General features: G+C 31.8%; 1 protein-coding gene across 1 annotated transcript; it reads left to right on the forward strand.

Moving 5' to 3' along the window:
• The first annotated feature begins 15,831 nt into the window (after positions 1-15,831).
• LOC127093374 (alpha carbonic anhydrase 7) lies at positions 15,832-18,036 on the forward strand. The gene is made up of 7 exons (XM_051032296.1): positions 15,832-15,965; positions 16,060-16,277; positions 16,390-16,496; positions 16,851-16,965; positions 17,036-17,200; positions 17,455-17,508; positions 17,645-18,036. The coding sequence occupies exons 1-7, from the start codon at positions 15,863-15,865 to the stop codon at positions 17,723-17,725; spliced, it is 843 nt and encodes a 280-aa protein (XP_050888253.1). The 5' UTR covers positions 15,832-15,862; the 3' UTR covers positions 17,726-18,036.
• Positions 18,037-24,419: the final 6,383 nt, after the last annotated feature.

The raw sequence follows: 24,419 nt of genomic DNA on the forward strand, positions 1-24,419 counted from the left end.
TCTTTAAATTAGTGTATGCATATCTTATTTTTATGAACTTTGATGGTGGACCAGTCCGGTGAGGTCCACCGAAGAAGATGACTAGAGCCCTAGCTCCGATGATGTGTTGGCAGATTCCCATCCATCTGATCTTACTCCAGTATTTTAATCCTAGCCTTTGTTTTGTTTGGCTCATTTTCCAACGCGTTTGACTTGGTGCACGGTGGACCAAAAGCGCGTGGCCATCAGATCTGCCACCTCAATTAAAGAGGGAGATCTGATGACCCTTATTTTTTGCTTTTTATTTTTATTTCTGATTTTATTTTAAATACCTCTATGTTGTTTAATTCATATTAAATTTATTTTTAATCCAAAATATATGGGACTTTCACCAAAAATCTTTAACTATTTCCCTCTTCCATATTTTGAATTAAAATCATTTTTTGGATTAATTTTAATATTTTTTGTGAACTAAATGATTTTTGACTTGTATTTAAATATTTTTAAATACTTATGACTTTCCAAAAATTATAATTTCTTTTTGTCTAAGATCCTTTGACCTTGTTTGACCTAGGATAAATCCCTTGGCCATTTATTTGATAATTTGAAGGGATTTGAAGTTTTTACTTTTGAAAAATGCATTTTAATTCATTTTTAATTTGATTTTTAATTGTTTAATGGTTCAAAAATATTGTTGAGCCATTTGTTTGACTTCGTGATGTTTGACTTTCTATTTTTCCTTGATCATGGTTGATTTGAACTTCCATTTGATCAATACTATTAGATTTAGGGGGTTGATGAAATGTACATTTCATCCCTCAGAATGAATGGATAATATTGATCAGATGAAATTCCTCCCGTGATCAATTTGGGTTTCTATTTCCCCTTCCCTCTTCTTCCCTAATCCATCATTGAGCAATGATTTCTCTGCAATCCAAATTGCTAGTTGATTCATCAATGACCTTGTGTCACATGAATCAACATGAGCTTGGTTGAGATAGGTCCCTCCCAATTTATTTTTGTGTGTGGTATGGTTTAGAAGCTTGGTTCTTTGTAACATATCTCTAACATGCATTAACACTAACATTTTTATTGCCCGATCTCAGATAGTTGTGACTTCTACATAAGTCCAATTACGATTGCTTAACATAGAGCTAAATTTGTCCCAAAAGGCATAACATTATTGTAAGTGAGATTGTAAGTCTCCCATTCTTCATGGAATTGTGTGAAGACTTAACATTTTTTCCATTCATGAGAGCTAGTGGCATACTTGTTGATTTATCCAAGTTGGAGCCCTTCTCATGGATGATGTATTGGTTAATGTATTCATACTTGTGAATGGATGGTTAAGTGTTCTCCAAAGAATGTCTTAAACAAATTGAACTCTTCAGTAACATTTGACTAACTCCTTATTAATATTGCTTTACTTTCAAGTTATTTACTTAATGCAATTTAAATTTCAATACCTTTATCATTCATTGCCATTTACATTTCATGCAACTTGTTTATGTTTTAGTCATTTTCCACTTTGCTCACTTGAGCCATAACATGTGATTGTATATATTGTGTGTTTGTGATTTTGTTCTGTTTGTGGTCTTATGACCTTAAAATACTTAATGACAACAAAAAAACCTTAAAAAATAACTTGGTGGATTGTTGGACTTGATCTGAACTTTTGGACTTATAATAGGCAACATCCATATGTTTGAGGACTTGGCCAATGCCACTATTTGAGACTGATATATCCTTTATTGTGCCTTTCATATGATACCAAACCTTGAGTTCCCTTGGTTCATCTGTTACTTTGTCCCTGTGTTTAATTGTTATATTGTTACTATGATTGATGTCTGATGATTGTTTCTAAGAGTTTGCCAAGGAATATTTTCATCTGATACATTTGAAGACACTGAAGACTGCTACCTATTGGAGTGCTTGCTTGGATTTTATGGTTATCTTTATTTGATGTCTTTTTCTTCATATTAATTACTTGGATGTTGCTTATGCTTATTGATTGCTCAAAAGTCCAAAGGAAATGGGTTTCTATATGAAATTCTTGTCTTGTTGATTTGCATGCCATTGGTTAGATCTTTTTAACTCTTAACTTTTAAATTTTGTCTAGGATAGTCCCTTCATCTCCTCCCACTTATTTAATTTCAAAATATCTCCCTCTTTTCTAAACCTTATTTGTTTGTGTTTTCAATATAGACATGGTTTTAATGATTAGAAACTTTGGTTTTATGCCATTGAAGTTTCAAACATTTTCTTAAATCAAACTTGTAAATAAACTTAACCATATTGACTTTAATTTCAAAAGACAAAAAAAAACTAACAACCTCATTTAAACCTTTGGCTATTTTGTGCCCTTTTATTTTAAACTTTGTTAAAATCAATTTACCAACTTCTTTGAAATTTTTACCACGAACGACGGGGTTTTGATCCCTTATTTTTATGTTGGTACGTAGACATAAGACAAAAGGTCTTATAAAACACAAAAATATGATTAATGAATTCTTTTTTCATCCTCTCATTCTATATTTTAGCAAACTTCTTTTCAACTAAAAAACGTGCACGCAAAAAAGGGTTCCCTATTAGTACCTATGACACTTTGGATGCTAATACCTTCCTTATGTGTAACCAAACCTCTTACTTGTAATCTATGATATTTTATTAGTTTTGATTTGAAAACTTCTTATCTTTAGGTTTTGTTCGTACTTTTGCCATTTTCCTTTGGAAACAATAAAAGTGCGGTGGTGACTCTGGTTTTATTGACGTCGAGTTTATCCATAGCTCAATGGTCATGAATTTACCGCTACATCTCCAAAATGAAGGATCTTGGGTATAATTTGGCAGAAAGCAAATTTCATTATGGGTTCGTGCCCTTAATGGAATTGTGGAAGCTGAGGAATTCTCAACTATGCCTTCTTGCACCAGAAGTCAAAGAGGCCTCTCCAGAACCCATGGAAGAAGAAGAAGAAACTCTAACAACAGAACCTGCTCAAAACATTGAATCTGCTGCTCCAGAACCTTCTGTTCCTGAACCTGAAGACTCTGCTATGGAAGAAGCTAAAGGAGAAGGGCGATCCAAAACGTAGCGGAATTTAAAATTTCTCCTTTAATGATCCTTACGAATGGGCATGATCAGTGATAGAATCGTTACCTCTTGTGGCGATTGTAACCTTTGATGCAGATCTACGGAGCGATCACGAACGTTGAATGATGACAACGCCTCTACTCAATCCACACGAACGGATTCCTTCAATCTCAGTGCTAGCTTCTACGAATGAAGGCTTTGAGTGAGAGAGAGAGAGAGGGAGAGAGAGAGAGAGAGAAACGAAATTGCAACTCCATAAATGCTTCTACACAAGGGTTTTATTTATAGAACCACTTGTGTGGGCTGCAAGCTAAAAAGCTCACTCAAGTGTATGTGGCCCATATCTTATAATATGTCAAAATCACTTAAGCGCATGGTACCTTACCATATTTCATATTCTACTTAAGTACATTGTACCTTACGATGTTCTACAATTCACTTAAGTGCACCGTACATTACGGTATTCCTTAGTTACTCTATCTCTCATCAATCCGTCCTTTTGTGTGTGACCCTGTAGGTTTTCGCGCCATTGGCAATTATATTAAATCACGTATTTAACATAATAAATAGTGAGCGGTACCTAGCAACACATCACTGCTACCCAAGACACGAAAATGTCATGTGATCTAACAAATCCTTCTGTGATAATACTTATGTGTACAATTATCCTTTTGCCCTTATATCTATATTGAACACAAGGCATAGACCGTGCCATCCTTGTCCAGTTCAATATTGGGCCCATAGACATTTATCCTGTTATGCAGGATGGGCAAATTCCATCTAGGTCACTCATGTCCCTTAGCATGCTTCGTGGAGTACCCATCAACTGTCTTTATGGTCATTCAGTTACGGACAATGTTTGATCAACAATAAGGCAGTTGACTCTGCATCTAGGGTCCATAGTGGTTTCAGGTCGAAGGGTGGTATACACCATTATCACCATGAGAATAACTCATGACACTTTGCATAACATTTTATATAGTATTCTCATAGCGGGTCAATCCAGTATAAATATTACTCTTAATATGCATACCTATGTTTAAGACTTGATAACTCCTTATCCATGATCCATGAGATATGATCATCAGTCTATATACATAATAGTCTTAATGCTTTAATGTTATCCCACTTCACAATAAAGATCGACTACGGATACTTTAAGAATAATGTCCTTATGTTTAATGTGATCTCATGATTAAGTCACACTTGATACATTAAACGAACTAGCTATTCTAGGGACTTTATTAAACAAACATAATAAAGAAAAAGCCTTTTATTATTAATAAATAATTTGATACAAGTACCAAAAGTATTGGCCACTAGGGCTTACACCAATAGAACTCCAAACCAGATTGTAGTCTCTGAAGCTTCTGCGTCCCAGCCTATTCCAATTTCTCTTCTTATAACCATCGAGCAGATTAAGGTTGATAATGCAAAGGCCAATAAGTGTCTGGATAAGAAAGATCTGATGTTTCACCTGATTTTGTCAAGACTTACTCCTCCTCCTCCACCTCCTCCCCAGAACCCCTATAATTTCTTTAACTTAAATTTTTGTTTTACATTTTTATTTTATTTCTAATCAATTGTACATTCTAAACGGGAATAATTAAGAGTTTATTTTGATTTCTAAATTCCTAAGTAAAAATCCAAACATTGTTTAAATGTTTTTGTTAACAAATTCTTTGAGAAACGTTTGTTAAGTGTTTTTGTAGGGTTAACTCTCAAGAATCAGAATAATTCTCAAAGAAGTTTCTGAAGAATGGTCCTCAAAGAAGTTTCTGAAGAAAGCTCTTCTGAAGGTTGTCGTATCTCGAAGAAACATTCACACATAAAATAGAGTCGCCACCAATGTTATTTATCCCAAGAGAGGGAAAGGAAACACTGAGTAAACCTACAAAAGGATTAATCTAATGGTCTCGCAACCAAGAGATGGGTAAGGGAGTCGATTACGCAAGGGGAAGGTATCAGCACCCCTCACGTCTGTAGTACTCTACAGGATCCACTCTTGTTGTTCTAATCAAAGGGTGTGTCAAATCTAAAGCTAGGTTGCAAAGGGAATGCATGAAAATGATTTACTAATAGAGAAAAAAAAGATTTTTATTATTGCGCTCGCTTAGGTTTTGCAACCTAATGCCTACGTATCCCAAAAGAATCAGAGTATCGTATTTATTCTCAAAAACTTTGGTTTGTTGGTATTTTTTGTGGGTAACAACCCTTATGGAAAATTTTCATAAGAAAAGCCTACTGGTAAAAGGAGTTTTAATTGGTTGAGTGTTTTTGTTGAAAGAATACATCAGATGGCCCCTCAAAAAGTGGGGGTATCTGTGTACTTCTCTCTTAATTATGAAAGAGTTCCAATAGTGTTAGAGTTTTTTCTTAATTTTGATTAAGAAAAGGTTTTAGTTTTAGAATGGATGCAAAAGAGGAAAACATTAACAAAAGGGGAATCTCAATCCTACTTTTTGTCATGCAATGTGGACCTAAAGTTAGGATCAAGGGAACTTCTACCTAATATTGTCATGTTTGGATGTCAATACTAAGGTCTACTTAGTTCAATCTTGACCAAGAAAGAATTAAAGAATCCTATGGGGAGTATGCAATCTCACGAGGAAAGGAGAAATAAGAAGAGGAAATAAAGCAAGTAATCAAACACTTAAACAAGGTAATGAAAGCAAGCAAATATCACATGAGAAGTAACCACTTACTCAACAATTAGGAAGTTAAACAAGGTACCTAAAGCATACCTACTTAATCTAGCAAGTATCAAATAAAGAACATGCAATTAAGTAAACACCTATGCAAGTAACAAACCAAAAGGAAGCATGATAATTAACAATCACACATCAAACCATAGAGGAAAAGAGTCAAGGCACACAAGAGATGAACATCTCCTAACCTAAAAACTATCCTACTTGAACAAGTAAGAAAGAAAAGCACACAACCAAATGTTAACCAACCAAATAAACATGTTATGAGAACATAATAAAACAACTTGAAGCTACTGGTCCTAACATGCTATCAACCTAATCCCACTTTAAACAAGGCAACATAGGTTAAGAATAAAAGAAAATCACCTAACTAGGAAAGTATGAGAGCAAACAAGCAAATAAAGGATAAAAGATAGACACATAAGTCTAAACATGCTTTAAGATATCTCAACTTATCACAAACATTTCATGTTACAGATCAAAACTTAACTAGTCATGGTAATGGGAGACAAAGCTCAAGTAAATTGCAAACTAAACTCAAGCAAAGAGCGTGTCATCAAACATTCCTGAGGAAGAAAATTATTATCAAAGTAAACATTTATAAAGGTGAAACAAAAACCTAAAGGTCATGAACAAGAGTTTTTAGCATTAAAAGACCCCAAAAGAAAGTAAGCACTTAAGCAAGCTAGCATACAAGGCTATAAGTGTTAAGTGCTTAACTTAGAATGGTATAAGAAAGTGAATTTAAGTGAAGAATATGAGAATAAATACAAGTCAACAACTAAGGCGCAATAAACTCATCATCATCAATCAATCATGCTTGGGAAAAATATATCACAAAATTGCACAAATGTTGGGTCACAAACAACTTTAATTGGAAACTAGTCCTCTAAACTAGGTGGTAACAAGCAAAGACAAAAGAGAAGGGACATGGTAAACAAAAAATAGAAAAACATGAACAAGATATTAAACTTAAACATGTCTCTATGGCATACAAATATTCAAACAAGAATTGAATTCAAGAGCATAGGCATCAAAGTAAACAATCATTTATTCAAGTCAACAAGAGAAGTCAACTATTCCTAACAAGGAGGGATGGGCACAAGGAATAAAATTGGGCAATTAAACAAGAGAGGTAAGTAGCTTATACATGGAATACTCACACATAAAATACCTATAATTATCACAAAGGTATCATATTAAATCATGCTTAAAGATGGGAATAGAAGATGCACATAGTGAACCCTAACATGCCTCTAAATGGAACATAGCATCATGTTAAGAAAGAATGAGAATGGAACATGGAAATGAGGTATCAAGAACTCACAAGTCAGAAGCAAATGGCATGTTTCATTAATCACATAAATCAACCAAGCATTAAGAAGCCATAACACAAGATATGCTCAAGGAAAGATCACAAGATGGGCAACCAAACATTAGAAGTGACAATCAATTGTAAACACAACCAAAATAACATGGGATGACCTATAAAATATAGTACAAAGGCTTTACCTCATGGCATATTAATCAAGAACAAGAGGGAAAAACAAACCCTAAATGGTTGCACAAGTGCGTCCTCTAAACAAGAAACCAATATAATCAAAAGTTAATCAATTAAGCATGCATTGTACCACACAAGAGAAATATTTATGAGGCTCCAAAAATAGGTGAAAAAATAACAAAGCATAATGAATTCATCCACTTACAAGTGTCCTAACATGTGCCTAAGAGTGTGGTCAAGAAGCAACTAAAACAATCAACAATTATCCATAAGTATCCTTAACAAGTAAGCAAGTAATCGAGGCTCATAAAAACACAATAGACATGAATCAATTTAATACCAAAGGACCTCAAATACACACTCAAACCCTAAGCATATATGTTCCTAAAAATTCCCAAAAGATTGGCTCAAGAACAAGTTCAAAATGGTATCAAACAACAAGCATCACAAACCATTATTGATCACAAGTTAGGCATCAAAAATAAATTCAAACATAAACTAAAATGAATGATCAAACCATCAAATTAACACTCAAGGGTCCTATATACATGTTCCCAAATGTGTGCAAAAATTAGGATTAAAACTTAAAGGGAAACATCAAGAATCAAACTCTTCTTCACAAGCTAGATCAAACCAAACACATTTTATGGTAAAATTAAAATAAAATATCAAAAACAATTAGAGAAATAAAATAAAAAATATAGGAAATTAAATAACATCCTAAAATATATTCATGAATTTTTGGGGAATTTTTAGAGTTTTAGAAGTATTAAAATAAAATCAGAAAATAAAATAAAACAAAAAGAAATAAATTGGACCTAAATGGCAAAGGGGGTGCATCAGTAAAGTGAACATCAACTGGAAAATAGTTAAACACGCAATGGGCCCAAAAAACTGGGACGTGGAGAGAGAAAACACGCAAGGTCCATGATCCAATTCCACTTAAATCCGATTTAATCAGCGTGACATTTAAAATAAAACAAAAAAAATATGTGAACCTGATATCAATTGGTCACGCTCACTTAAGTCCCAAAAGACAAAAAAAAAACAAGCCAACCAATCAAAAGAGGGCATGTTATCATCTTCAACCTCAGACCAAACTCATGCACAACTCAAAAACCCTAACTCCATGCATCTAACACAGCAATTTCAAGCTCACATAACTTCATCCACAATGCATGAAATCAAATGAAATAAAAAACAAAAATGTATATCTCATAGAGTAGAACACAACCATGCCAAGAAAATCTCAAAATGATGGATTAAACATGGAGAAAATTAGCAAGAAATTTAAGCAAACACAACTGATTTCAAAATGTTTAGCAACTTCAATTATCAAATATCCAAGCAAGCAACATCATCTTAAGCCAACCATATGCAATGTATATAACCTATTCATGGAATTTTTAGATCTAGAGCGAAGGAGATAAAGAGAAGAGAAGCTTACCTAGTGGAGAAGGTCCACTGCCTCTTGTGCTTGCTTACAACTTCAGAAACCCCACCAACAATGCTTTGTGGTCTTCAAATAATAGGAATGGAACAAAAGAAATAAGGAGAGGAGAGCTTAAGAATGGGAAAATTACTCGAAAGTTTGAATGGACAAATCTGATTTTTCTTTCTTCAAGGGCGTATGTGTGTGAAATTAAGGTAATAGGGTTCTATATAAAGTATGTAAAGTGAGGTGAAGTGTTGGCTAAGACTAAAAATCTGTTGAGGGGCAAGTTTGGAAAATGGAGTGAAAATGAGAGTGAGGTAGCATGATGCCTTTCATGCTGATCCAAGGGAAAGTTTGGTGAGTTTTGGACCAGGGAAATGGAGTGGAGAAAGTAGGAGTAAGCTGGCACGTGAGAGGTAGTGTAATCAACAAGCTTGCATACCTTCCCTTTTCTCCTTTTGGCCAAATGCATGGAAACAAGAGTGTGCATGAAAATCCTCGTGTTTGGGCTTTTTAAGGAAATAACTAAATGATGTGTGTGATGGTAACGGAACATGCTTGGCCATTTGAAGCAAATTGTGCAAAGCTCGGTTGATGCATACCTCCATCTCAAGGTTAATGCATTGCCATGCAGTCATCTTGGCACGACTACAACTTGATGCATGTTCACCCAAACTTCACAAACATGGTATCAATAGAAAGAGGAAAGATCAAAGAACATTCTTCATGTTGAAGGTATTTTGAAATGAAGCCTCTAACATATCTTAAAACTACAATGAACTTGCTTGCAAATTCTGACTTGAAACACTTAGAAAAAATTCTAAGTGTTGAGCATTTGATGATTTTCAAACATCCACCTTCAAATGTTCATAACTTGAACCATGATGCTCCAAATGCTACAAACTTGGTATCTCCTTAAAGCTTGAAGAAAGGAGAATAACTTTGATCTTAAGACAAAATTGACTTGAAGCCTTGATAATAGGGAAAATTGGCCATGAAAACAATTGATCATTCACATAAACTTGCCAAAAATAGTAAGTCTTCATAAACCCTAAATTCCCTAATTAGGCAATTTTGACAAATCTCTTGGTTTTCTTGATTCTTGTGATTCCACTTGGAAAAATTTCAACCATTTTCCATATTTGACTCATGAGACACAAGTTTGACCCTAAAAAGTCAGGAGTTGACTTTTTGGTTGCACAATTGACTTTTGTTCAACACAACCAATTCATCCATTATCTTGATCAATTGAGCCTCTTATGATTAAATGCAATGACTAATACTTCACACATGAATGCTTTGAGACATATATAGGACCATTGAAACAAGTTTTTCTAAAAAAGTCAGTCACAAACTGCCTTTGATCAAAACCCTAGTTGATAGCCAAATGATAGAAGAATGATGATCATCTTTAAATCCCTTGCTAATCTCAATCATCTGAGGATACAATGAACATGTTGAAACTTCTTAAGGCATATGGAACCTTTGTGGCTTGAGTGAACCATGATATTGAAGACATCTCCTCACCATTGACTTGAATACGGACCTTTTTCTTTCTTGCTTGAAATAAACCAGTAGAACAAGGTAACTTAATCCCATAACCATAGAACAAATGATATGCATGAATATGTATGATAATGAGACATAAACCCATTAAGGTTGGAGAAAACAGGGTAAATTTTGGGGTACAACAAAGTTCTATCAAAAGGATGATGTTATCAACCAGTGTTCTGGATAACATCAATCAACTTCTAAAGTTAAACCAAATTCTGACTAATAATTCATTCTGGTACTTCAAAAGGTAAATCAAGAAATGTTCTTTCATTATGAGTTTATCTTTATAGGACTATACAACTCAGGGGGAGCTTTGTGCTTCTATAAGATGTATTCTTTTGTGATTATCCTGTACAAAATTGTTCATCAAAATATATGTTTTGTCATCATCAAAAAGGGGGAGATTGTTAGAATAAGATTTGGTTCTACATCTATACCTTGAGTTTTGATGATAACAATGTTGTATTTGTATGAGAATAATTTTGTTACCTTAATGGTTTGTTATTGTGTATCTTTAACAATCAGTTCTGATTCTGATCATATGATGTGCAACATCATCAGTTTCTGAACTTTGCGTTCTAAATTCGCTTTTGCGCTGCTTTTAGAAGTTCTGAAAGACGTCATTATTGCTGATGCAATGTTCTTTCTGCTTCTGTGTTATCTCACCCATCAAAAGCTTCCGAGGAGACTCTATATTTTTGTAGCAATATTCTCTCAGTTTCTACTTCTGGACGTGACTCTGATTAACAAGCTTCTGAAGAATGGCAAGTTTCTGAAGTTGTGTTATGTAGCTAAAGATTAAGAAGATCTCAAGACAGAAGATTGAAGTTATCAAGGTTCTAACTGAAGATTCTGAAGACTCTGAAAATTCTGAAGACACTGAAGAACTCAAGCCAGACTACTAACGTTGTCAAGGTTCTAAAGTATCTGAATCTAGCTCTCTACTTATTCACTTCATGCTTCAATCATCTTTTATCAGAAGTCAATGAATCTGAAGATAAGATAAAATGGGAACATGATCAAATAGTACATAGTACAAATCGAACTACCTTTCCATTACCTAATTTCGTAGACAAGGACTGTACTATTCATCCCAAATGTCATTGAATATGTGGGCAAAAGGATAGTACATGGTATCATTCCTTTCTCATCTAATAGTGGACAACCACTCAAGGAGCTTTCCCCATTTTTCTCTCCAACGGTCACATGCTTATACTATATAAGCATGCATTGGAGACTTGAAAAAATTAATGATCTACACAAGTATTTTGACAACCTATTTTTCTTTGTGAAAAGCTATCATCTTTTGTATACAGTTTTCTTTAAGTATTCATTATTCATTTGTGTAAATTTGCTTTTGAAGAAGCATCTTGTAACACATAACCTTTTATTCAAACTATTTATTTGATTCCTTAAGGAGGTTATCCTTGAGAAGACAAAAAAGGTTGTTCTTTGTGAGTTCTTGAGGAGACTAAGGTTTAGTTGGATCTTTGAGAAGACAAAGAAGGGTATTCTTTGTGTTTGTTGTAATCTGTTGATTATAGTGGATTAAGTCCTTATGTATATGGAAAATCACCTTGGCGGGTGGCCTAGATTAGCTTTGAGTTTCAAGCGAACCAGGATAAAAATCATTGTGTTTTTATCTCTTCATTATTTAACTTGTTAGTGGTGTTTTTGTTTTGGAAAAAACTTTTGCTTGTAAAACCCAAATCAAAATCAATTCAACCTCTTTCATCTAAATTTTAATATAATTCAAATCAATTTTATAAGTGTTCATTCATTTTCAAATATATTTAAACTTTGTGCATAAATTTAAAATTATTTAAAAAGTTTCATAATATGTTCTGAGTGCTTAAGATTTATATATATATGTTGAATTGTATATTGAAAGGGAAGAAGAATTATTTATTCTTGGAAATTGTCCAAATATAATCTTTTATTCAAAAGTATCATTTTGTTGTAACTTGATGACCAAGTGTTTGGTGACAATTATTTGTAAATTTAAAATGGTGTGCTTCCAGGTTTATGTGATATTCACCATAGTGTTGGTAATTATTGAAAAAGGTCCTTTGAATCGGGGTGATTCAAAGTCCATCATAATTGTTGGTGCGTTTGTAAAATCAAGGAAGCGGCGTGCTTCTTTGTTGTTGTTAGAAGATTGATATTGATAGTGAATATCTCTCACGGGATGTGAGGGGATTTGATGTACCCTTGGTTGATAAGAAAAACTAGTATATCTTGTTGTGTTCTTTATTTTTATACATTTAAATTATGCACTTTACTTCATAAGTTCATAACATATTTATGGAAAAATAAAAAAATAAAAACCATCACTTAAAAACTCTAAAAATCTAGAAAATATAATTCAACCCTTTCTTATATTGCACTTTATACTTACATCAGAAAGAGTAATATTGAAAAGCAAAAAACAAATGAGATTGCACTCTATACTTATATCAAATGATTACCTGGATGAATGGTTGTGATGGTATCAAAGGCAGCGGATCCAATACGAGGGGTTGAAATGACCTTCACAAAAATCTCAAGGAGGAAGAGCACACAAGTATCAGTAAGAAAATCAAGATGTGGCACCAGATAGCTGACACAATAAAATGTAATAATCCCTTGTTCATCCTTGACACTCTTGAGACGTCTCAGGCTAACCAACATCATGAAAAGAATAATCATTTAACAGGTAGCTGGAGCGGGAAGCGAAACAAGTATTTTGATATTAATAATAGCAATATATCCATGGAAAAAAATTAGAGCAACACATTGATAATAATAAGGACAAGAAAATTACCTTCAATGAGGGGTATTATGAAAATCAAGATGGAGAGATAGAAGATCACATCTCTTTTTATCCTAGTGAAAAAATCATGGAAATAAAAAATAATCAAACAAAAGGAAATTTAATTAAGTACTACCTTCGTTTTTTATTATGTCACTTTTGAAAAATATTTTGTACCATAATATAAGTCGTTTTATAATACCAATGAATCATTAATGTTATTTTTCCTATTATACCCTTAAATATTTATTATTCTCTCTCCTTTCAATTATGTCAATTTGTCTTTCCAATACCATTAATGAAGGATAATTTTATAAAATCCTTCATAATTTATCTTTTTCATACCATAATTATTACATTTCTTAATACGTGTGAAAAGTCAAAAACGACTTATAATAAAAAACGGAGGGAGTACTACCTAGAACAAACTTGTGAGGAATAACAGGTTCCATGATGACATTGAAAACAACATGAATCAAAAAATTGGAAAAGCATTTAGGAAGAAAAAACAACAGAAAAGGAAACATGCAAGAGGAGGTCCAGACGAAAAAGGGCATACATATCGGCGCTCTAGCAACAAACCCAGGGTAAGACCAATAACGATAAGTATATCAGAGATTATTATAATGATGATGAAGATGATACTTATGATAGAACATTGGAGACTCCTACAAATGGTGAAATATAGAAGATGTTTGAGGGTAACTCGAAAGACATTAAGAACATGCATCAGGCAAAGATTAAGAAAAATGACTCAACTAAAAGATCAAAGGACAAGTTGAAAGGAAGAATTAATATCATGCAACACATTGTGAAATAGAAAAGTCTAAACACGAACTCACTAGGGTTGATGAAACTCAACATTAAAAAAGCAACCTTCTGAACTAGCTCGGATGCAAACATGGTTGTTGAAGGAGATTGTAACATGGGCGCTATTATTTAGAACGAGAATGGAGCGATTGAAGTAGAAATCACTTGGGAGTATAAAGGTTACTGAAATCCCATGGAAGCGGAAGTCCAATCCATCATTATGCATGCTCTGATGGTGGCACGAATTATGGGTCAGAGACATATTAGGGCTTACACTATTTGTTTAGGGATTGGGGAAAGCGTGAGAAAGAAAAAGAATGAAAAACGACGATGAGGATAGAACACACTTAGGATACCAACTCAAACCCATTAAGGAAACCTTAACCGAGTTTGAATTGGGTGACATTGGTTACATTCAAAGGGCCCATAACCACCTAGCTCATAGATTGGCCTAATTAGCTATTATCAATATATATATATATATATATATATATATATATATATATAATATATATATATATATATATATATATATATATATATATATATATATATATATATATATATATATATATATATATATATATATATATATATATATATATATATATATATTATGGTTGCTGAACATATTGATGTAAACAAGGCCTTTAAGGCTATTCTCGATTAATATATTGAGTTTGTTTTATTAAAAAAATACATAAGAACATTTGTAATAAAAAAATATTCTCATTTTTACTTACTATAATACTTTCAAAACTACTCTCTTTTTATCGAGATCTTTTAGAGTTAACTTCAAAAACATTTTAAAACGTTTTAGAGGGGAAAAAACACTCTTAAAATACTTTTCAAATATATTCTTAGAGCGATTTTAGTGATATAATGAGTGGGGAAATAATCAATTTCATTATTGAAATTTTCAAAAATGTAGGTCGATGTCCTATCAAAATAACCCGAAATAGTTTTATAGTTATTTGATTTAGAAACTACTCGAGATTATTATTTTTTATTAGTTTTTATAAAATATTTATAAAAAAATAATTTGTTTAAAATTGTTTGACTTTTATAATTTATAGATAATATTTTTATTATTTTATTATAAAAGTGATCACTAAATTAAAAATAAATAATAAAAAATGATCAACTAAATTTTTAAATATGTTTAATTAATTGAATCCATCCATATTTATATATGAGTGGATTAAATTCAATTTATTAACTAATTTTTTAAATTATAGATGAATTGTATAGATATGATTTTTTTTTAAATGTGTTTTGCTTATTGTTATCACTAGTGTTTTACCGTGCTATTTATTTGAATATGTATGGCTAGGAGGCCAATAAGCAATAAAATCAAATACTCATATACTAAAAGAATATATTTGTAGTAAGTATTATATTAGTTTTTCGTATATAATAGTATTTTGAGTGGTAGACTAGTCTGACTAATAAAATTATAGTACAAATATATAGTAAAGAGAGTCTCACTACAATTCATGTTTATTTATTTAAATAAAAAAATACGCGTGTTGTGATATGCTTTTAAATAGTAATATTATGAAGTGATATGTAATATTATACTATCAAATATGTATAACAAATTTTTATTTGACTTATTTTTAAAATAAACTAAAAGCATAATTAATTTACTAAATATATAATTAGTTACTAAATTAAAAAATCAATTATTATCCAAATATATTAAATATAATTAGCATAATTAATTTACTAAATATATAATTAATTACTAAATTAAAAAATTGACTTATTAATTGATTTGACCAGTAATTATAAAATCAAATCTTATTGATAAATAGGTAATTTAATTAAATAAATATATCCACGTAATATTTGGATTAGAAGATTTGAATGAATAATGAAAGATATCCATGTAATAAAATATTTCAACATATTTCTCTATATATATCTTCCAATATTTATTAATATTTTCAAAGTCCAAATATTCCACTCTTTTTTGTCTTAAATCATCATCATGAAGCACCAAAAATTACTCACAAAGTTCCTTTCTAATCTCCTAATACTAGTAACTATTCTACTTCTTTCAACGACAACATGGACCATTGCACAAGAAGTTGGTAAGCGAGTTCAAATTTTTATTTCTTTATCATCTAGTATTTCATAATTTGTTGTATATTTCAGTAATTTGAGATTTATGTATTTGTTGTGCAGAGGATGAGCATGAATTTGATTACATAAAAGGGAGCAAAAAGGGTCCTTCACATTGGGGTGAATTGAAGAAGGAATGGGCAGCATGTAAAAATGGAAGAATGCAATCTCCAATTGATATGTCAAGTCACAGAGTGAGGATAGTTCCAAAGTTAGGAAGATTACAGAAGAATTATAAGCCTCAGAATGCTACTCTCAAAAATAGAGGTCATGATATTCAGGTAATTAATTTACCCAAAAATCCTTTCATCTCTTCATTGGTAATATTTTTTCTTCTTAATCATCATTAACATTTGAGTAAAATATACTAAATTTGTTTATAAATGATTGTAGGTGAAATGGGAAGGAGAAGCAGGATCAATAAATATTAATGGGACAGATTTTTTTCTACATCAAGCCCACTGGCACTCACCTTCTGAACACACCATCAATGGGAGAAGGTTTGTCTTTGCTTCAGAATATTCATTCATATTTATCACTATTTTATTAGCAAAACCGAATTATATAACTTATAAATATGATTTTATTTGTGTCGCATGCGGGCAAGAACTAACTTTTTAAAATATTTGATCATTCAATTCAATATCATTTAATACTTATACAATTTTATTATCAAAACTGAATTATTAAACTTAATAATATGATTTTATCTGTGTCAAACGTGTGGTCAAGAAGTAACTTTTTTGTTCGACCATCGATCTCTTAATATAACCTGGTCAGGTCGATTATTGAACCAATTTTTTAAACAATGACTATGTGATATTTTTTTTTGTGTACTGAATTTAAATATATAGATATGACATGGAGGTACACATGGTTCATGAAAGCTCAAAAAGAAATGGGAAAAGCAAGATAGCAGTTGTTGGACTTTTATATAAAATCGGTCGACCAGATCCTCTTCTTGCCAAGGTAACATTATTTTTAGAGTTTATTTTCCAACCTCCTGCAGAACTCTTAAATGCTTATTTACTTGTTTCAGTTGTCAAAATACATAAAAAGAATGGTGGATGTTGAAGCAGAAAGGGGTATTGGAGTGATTGATCCTTTCAAAATCAAGTTTGATGGAAAGAAATATTATAGATATATAGGTTCTCTCACTGTTCCTCCTTGCACTCAAGGTGTTATATGGACTATCAATAAAAAGGTACTGTTCATTACAGAAAACTAATGTATTTTCAGAATTGAATTACTCTAGCAAAATAATAGATTTTCATGAATGTGGAAAAACTCATTTACGACATATTCTTTAAATTCTTGAAGTATACAAACAAAAACAATATATATTATATATATATATATATATAATATATATATATATATATATATATATATATATAATATAAAGTTTTTCAATTTTTAATTTTATTGATTGAACCTATATACTTGAATGTTTATCAGATAAGAAGTGTGTCAAGAGCACAAATGAAATTATTTAGAGAGGCTGTTCATGATGTAAGTATTCTAATTCGTTTTTTTTGACAATGCACTAATACATTATAATAAATATTCTTGTGATTTCTTTTCTGTTTTTGCTCAAAAGCATTTTCATTTGAAAAATAATGGAAACTAATTTTCATTTTCTATGCAGCATGCAGAGAGGAATGCCAGACCGATACAACTCCTAAATAAAAGGGAGATACATTTATATGGACAAAAACCAAAGGAGTGATTTAGCAACACGTTAACCTTTCTCCTACAGAAGCTAGTCTCCTGATGTTTTTAGTATTATGTCTTGTTAGATGTCATTTTTCCAATTCATTTTGCATTCTAATGTTGTTTTTATTGGAAGAATACATATAAGTGTTAGAAATAAATCAATAACAATTGTATTTGTAGAAGAACATCAATGTTATTCCACTAGGTGTAGGAGCATTGAATCTGAGTTGATTTGTGAATGATTTTCCTCCCCATATTTTTTTTTGGGATTTATCCATTTATATAATCCCTCGAGCCTCTCAGTATTAAAAGTTCATTGAGGATCAATAAGATAATTGCTCATGATTGAATTTTTCTCTTATTAGGGATTGGAACCACTCGTTATTGCAAGATTTACGACATATTGCGCCAAATAGTAAAAAAATGTGATATATAAGCATTTAAGTGTGAACATTCCTCTTAGAATACTTTTTTCCACAAAGGCCGATTCGATCCATGAAGCTGGTTGGTCTGGCCCCATTAAGACCGCTAGTTTATCAGCCTGTGGCGGGCTCATGATAGTATTTTGCGAGCTCTTGATAAACTTGGACGAGCTATCGATACTTCGGGAAAGCTCTTCATACTTTGGGTGAGCTCTCAATACTTCGGGCGAGCTCTTGATACTCTGAGGAAAATTCGTGATGTTTTGGTGGGCTCTTAATATTCTTGGGTGAGCTCTGAAAACTTTGGACGAGCTCTTGATACTTTGAGGAAAATTTGTGATGTTTCGGTGGGCTCTTATTATTCTTGGGTGAACTCTTAATATTCTTTCCTTGACATATGTGATAATAGCATCCTATGTTCATGATCCAAATAGTTTTAGCTCCTAAACTCGACCCATCTAGTGCACCGACAATCTCATAATGATCCTTATATGTCGCAACTTTAGTCTAAAAATAATATTTATTGTCCTCCATCTTGGAAAATTCCTTTTCGAAGTGGCAACTTTAGTGAAAAAAGAAATCATTTCAACATTGACTTATTCAACCTCTTGGATTTGGACAACCCTGCAAGCCCACTTTCTCCTCTTGAGACATTCAAGCCTTCATCCTTCACCCTTATTTTCAATATTCAAATTGTTTACCTTTCAAAGTTCCATGGATCTCACAGCCGTCTAGACTTTATCCAAAGTAATAATATCTTCCTTACTAGAAAGAAATGCATTGTTAAGGTGATCAAATAGCTAGATAATGAGCTTAAAGAGATTAAAGTCTTGTCCTCATTATTAATCTTCACCTCAATATTCTCCAAATTATCAATGGTGTTGTGAAATTCTATCAACTACTCAAATTTCATTTGAATAAGTAGAGTTATTATTTCAAACACAACATGTGAGTGAAAGACTTGGTCACATACATTGATTCAAGTTTTTGCCACGTCAAGTTCACGATATTCCTCTTGGAAACTTCCTTAAAAACCTTATCCACGAGACATAAGATTATGGCAATTCTTGTCTTATCCACTATCTATGCATTCTCTGTTTGTGTTAGGCGTGCAAGCATCAATGCTTCATCCTTCAATGCTTCAACACACTTCTATTGAGTTAAAATGGCTTATAACGTTCATTTTACAAAACTCAAAGTTTGTGTCTCTAAAAACATTTACAATATCCCTTTTAAAAATCATGGTCTTCACTTGTAAACTTAACCTCTTGTACCCATGATGGGTGCCACTTGTTGTGAAATTAAAACATTCAACCAAACCAAGACCTTTGTCGTAGTGCATTAATTATTAAACTTTTTTACTCTTTATTATAGGCAAGTAACCTTTAGATAATAACACTCATCCACGCAAAGAACAATTAAAATGGTCCCCATTGAGTACAATGGATGTTAGCGGTGTTAATACATTCCCCTTGATTAAACGACTCCATTACCCTTTCTCTCTTCCCTTTGAGTTTTTTCTGTCGCGGCAAGAAAAATGATAGAGCTGCCACCATCCTTTATTTGTTCATAAGGAATAGTAAAATAATGATATAACCTAATAACTAAGGGTGAGAGGCTAGGTTTGAAAGTCAATTAAGTGAGAGGAAGGTACTAGGCATCTCTCACCTCCATTGTACTCAATGAGATTCTTCTTTAATTCTAGGGTTAGTGTGTGTCTAAAGATGTTTGCTTTATCATTTATTAATTGCTTAATTATTTATCATATTTACAAAAAAATGTATTATTACTAACAAAAAGAAAATTTATTAAGACGAAAAGACCTAAAGAGGTTTTTTATTATTGTACTCACTAGAGTTTACAACTCTATGCATACGTACCTCCAAGTTCATTGAAGGATCAGAGTCTCGTAGTTCTTGTAGAAATTTTTGTTTGTTTAATGTTTTATCCCTTGAAAAGTTCTCACGCATCAGGGGCGGAGAAGTAATTGACTTTAGAAAAATGCCTCAATGCACTAGGGCAGAGGACTTATGATTTGAGATGTGTTAGATTGATTGCAAAAATATAATAATTCATTCATTTAAGAAAATAAATTAATAATGATATTATATATTTAATTAATAAAAATATTAAAGGTTAATTATATAAATCCAAGTATTATAACCCTTATCCCTATTTATTTTATCCCTGAAACCCTAAAATTTCCTTAGAGATTTATCTCATGATTATCCCCATTATTGATTACAAAAAAATGTAATACTTATTTTGTTTATGAAAATAAATATTATATATTTATATAACATATTCCTTATCCCAACTTCTATCCCCGATTTATATCCCTTAATTTATCCATTGATTTTATCCCTTAATTATTTTACAAAAATATAATATTTGGTTTCTTTTAAAAAAAATGAATTAGTGATGATACTCGAATATTAGACATAAACCTTATCCTTGATTTTATCCCTCAGACGACCCTATAATTTTATCCCATGTTCGTATCCCCTCGATTGTTATCCCATTTGATTGCAAAAATATAATGGTTAATTTATTTAATAAAATAAATAAATGATAATATTAAATATTAAATGATAAACGATATATCCCTTATCCCTGATTTTTCATCTTTAAAATCCTAGATATTTATCTCATAATGTTATTCCATATTATCCCTAAAATTATCCATAGTTTTCCCATAGATCCAACTTAATTAACCCTAATTAATTAATATTCACTAATTAATTATATTTTTATATTTTTATTTTAATTATAATAATCTAATTATTAATTATTAAATATACATTTTTTGTATTTTTTTTATATTGGTTTGAGTATTGTCTCATAACACCTATTTTAAAAATTGACTTTCTGACATTTAAAAGAAATTTACATTAAAAGCTGCTTTAGAAAAGTTGGATAAAACTTGATGTTTTTTAAGTAATTGAGTTTTGATATTTAAAAGTGATTGATTTTAAAAGTTGCTTTAAAAAAGTTGGATTAAAAGTTTATTTTTTGAAAATAATAGATTTTTGATATTAGTTAAAAAAGGGATTTGTGATATTAGTGAAAAAAAGTATTTGTGATATTAATTTTAAAATAAATTCATGATATTAGTCTTAAAAGAAGATTGCTTCATGACATTAGAAAAAGTTGTTACAAAAATTGAAAGGAACAATAGAATTGAATTTTATAAATTGCTAAAAAAAGCAATAGGGTTGATATATGATTTTAGTTTTAAATTGTTTAGAAGATGATTATGTTTTTTTTAACTAGATAATTACATGGTACTAAAACAAGTTTAAAAGCATACAAACACCATATAAATAGACTTAAGACAATAAAGCACAACAAAACTAAATTATATGGAAAAAGTGTAAACATGAATGGGAGACCAACCTATAGGGAGGAGGATTTCCATGATTTTGAGTAATGGTGTCGGCTCTTTTCTCTTTCTTTCCCCTTCCTGCCTAGAACTCCCTTTACTTCTCTTCTTGTTCTGCCTAGAACTCCTTTTACTCCTCTTCCTGTTCTCCTCTGGTGCGAGATTTTTTCTCCCCTTTTTTGCTTGGATGGATGTTGAAGGTTTAGGATTTAGTTGTTGTTGTTTTTTAGTGTGAAGAGCAACAACTTTGGGATAATAGATTTTGTAAATTGTGAAAAATAATGCCCTAACTTTTGCCTAAGTAAAAAAATTTCTGATTGTTTTCCTTTTTTTTTTTTTACTTAAATGACTCTTTTTGGAACAACTCATGTGTGATTTTGCTTTTGATTTCGAAAGTTGTGACTGTCATGTTAGTTATTGTGAGTTTTTGTATTTTCATTGCTTCCTCGACATTAGATGATATATGTGAGGAAGAGGCTGTCATTAATCCTCTTATTCAGGTGATTAGATGAAATAATTCCTTTGAAATCAGAATGCGTCATTGACTTAATTGAACAACTATCCCACCCCTGGTTAAGATTAAGGGTTTTTTATTAATAGGAAAAGAAACACCGAATTCTAGCTCGAGGGGATTAACTACGGATTATCTCCTTATTTCTCCAGTGCTTAGGGAAATGAAACAGTGCCTTACATCATCAACTTGGTCTTACTATTGAAGCATACATCAACAAATTTGGTTGTTTATTACATCATTCTCCTAATAAGTTTGTTAATAGGCGAGAAGTAAAAAATAAAAGGTTGGATTGACTTTTATTTATGTTTTTATTATGGAAAAAGAAAAAGAGTGTAAACGAATGGATTGATTTCAAAAACATGCATGTTCATTTTATTAAAATTATTTCCCAAAGAGTACAACTTTTAATACAAGAAACACTTAGCAAAAAAGAAACTACAATTGGAACTGATAAAGTTTATTGATCCCAAGGATGAGCTTCATTTTTGATCCACTGTTTTTAGGGGATGCTTTTTGATGTTCTTCCACTTATAAAGATAAGGGGTGATTGTTCACTAATGGGACTCCTTTTTCAAGAGTCAACGACTTGTCATTATTCAGGTCTTGGACTTTGTATTTACACTGGGAATTCTCGTCGTAACTAGGAGGATATGGACGAGGAGAAGGACTAAGGGACTGTAGCTTTACTATGGCACTTCTGAGTAAGTAATGAGACATTGGTGTAGGATCCAATTTCCTTCCATGCTTTATTTGTTGTGATTGGTGAAACGCATGAGGTTGTTGGTGAAGTAGATACTATTACAGACTATGTTGCAGAGGCATCATCCAGTGTTGTTGTATTTGAGGTTTTAGATAGGCCTCTGGCTGACATGGTGAATGGTTACTTTCTCTCTTAAATGTTATTTTCCCCTTTTGAGTTCCTCCATAGTTTATTGAGATATACTTTGAGTTCGTTTGTGATTATCAGGCAAACTCTTAGCTCTTGACAGTTGGATAAAGGAGAAAGCGGAAAGGATATGCAAATGTATATGTATGTATGAAAATGCATTAAATGCATGGGGGTATGCAAAAAAGTTTTTTTTTTGAAGGTATGCTAAAAGTTTTTTTTAGATGCAATGCAAATGTCACATTATGATAGTAACAGATAAAACAAAATCCTTACGAGTTTAGGATAATGATGTACATTGGGAAATCTTATCTAGGAAGGTTCCCTACAGATAGGGAAAATGACAAGTAAGGGAACACATATATGGGTTTAAGGATAGTTAAGGTAACATAGAAGCATTACCTAGCTAATCTGATCTTCTTATGACAGGTCAGTTCTAAGTTTAGACTACCCAATCCCCTCACTTATCAGATATAAATTTTTTGGTAAGATGATAGCTCTAAAGTCATGGACTATACCTATGGTTTACCATGAGAAGGAGCAAGTCTTCCTATGGTAATCCTTCGGGATAGGTCTCATATAGGAGGGACCTTAGTCACGACCCTTGTGGGTTAATAACATAAGGTCACCATGAGTTGAAGGGGTTTTAGAAGTGGTCCCTAGAGTCATGGACCAAATTCAAGGTTTCATCATGAAGAAGTTCTAGCTTGCCTATGAAAAACTATTAGAATTGATCTACTCTAGGCGGAATCTTCGTCAAAGACTCTATGGGATAAGAACCCCAGTGGCCAAGACAGGACGACCCCTTACTTAAGTTTATTACTTTTTCCTCAAGAATGGGTTTTGGCTTGACACATGTAACAATTCCATCCACATGATATGTAATAATAGTAATACAATGAAATATAAAATAAAAAGTATATATCAAAAATAGAAAGTACAAAAAGAATGAAAAAATAAAAAAATATGAAACAAGCAAATAAAGAACACACAACCCTAAAACAAAAGAATATGACGAACTCTCTTTATGGAAAGTATAAGAACTCCCCAGCAGAATGGCCAGCTGTCGCGGTTGGAAAAATGACAGATTTGCCACCATCCTTTATTTGTACCTAAGGAACATGGATATAATGATATAACCTAATAACTAAGGTGAGATGCTAGGTTCGGGAGTCGATTAAGTGAGAGGAAGGTACTAGGCATCCCTCACCTCCATTGTATTAAATGAGATTCTCCTTTAATTCTAGGGTTAGTGTGTGTCTAAAGATGTTTTGCTTTATTATTTATTAATTGGTTTATTTATCAAATTTACAAAAAAAAAAATTATTATTATTAACAAAAAAAAAATTTATTAAGAGGAAAAGACCTAAAGAGGTTTTTGATTATTATACTGGCTAGAGTTTACAACTTTATGCCTATGTACCTCCAAGTTCATTGAAGGATCAGAGTCTAGTAATTCTTGTAGAACATATTTGTTTGTTTAATGTTTTTATCCCTTGAAAA

This window comes from Lathyrus oleraceus, chromosome 6 (genome assembly GCF_024323335.1).
Source record: "Lathyrus oleraceus cultivar Zhongwan6 chromosome 6, CAAS_Psat_ZW6_1.0, whole genome shotgun sequence".
In the NCBI taxonomy this organism is placed as follows: Eukaryota; Viridiplantae; Streptophyta; class Magnoliopsida; order Fabales; family Fabaceae; genus Lathyrus; species Lathyrus oleraceus.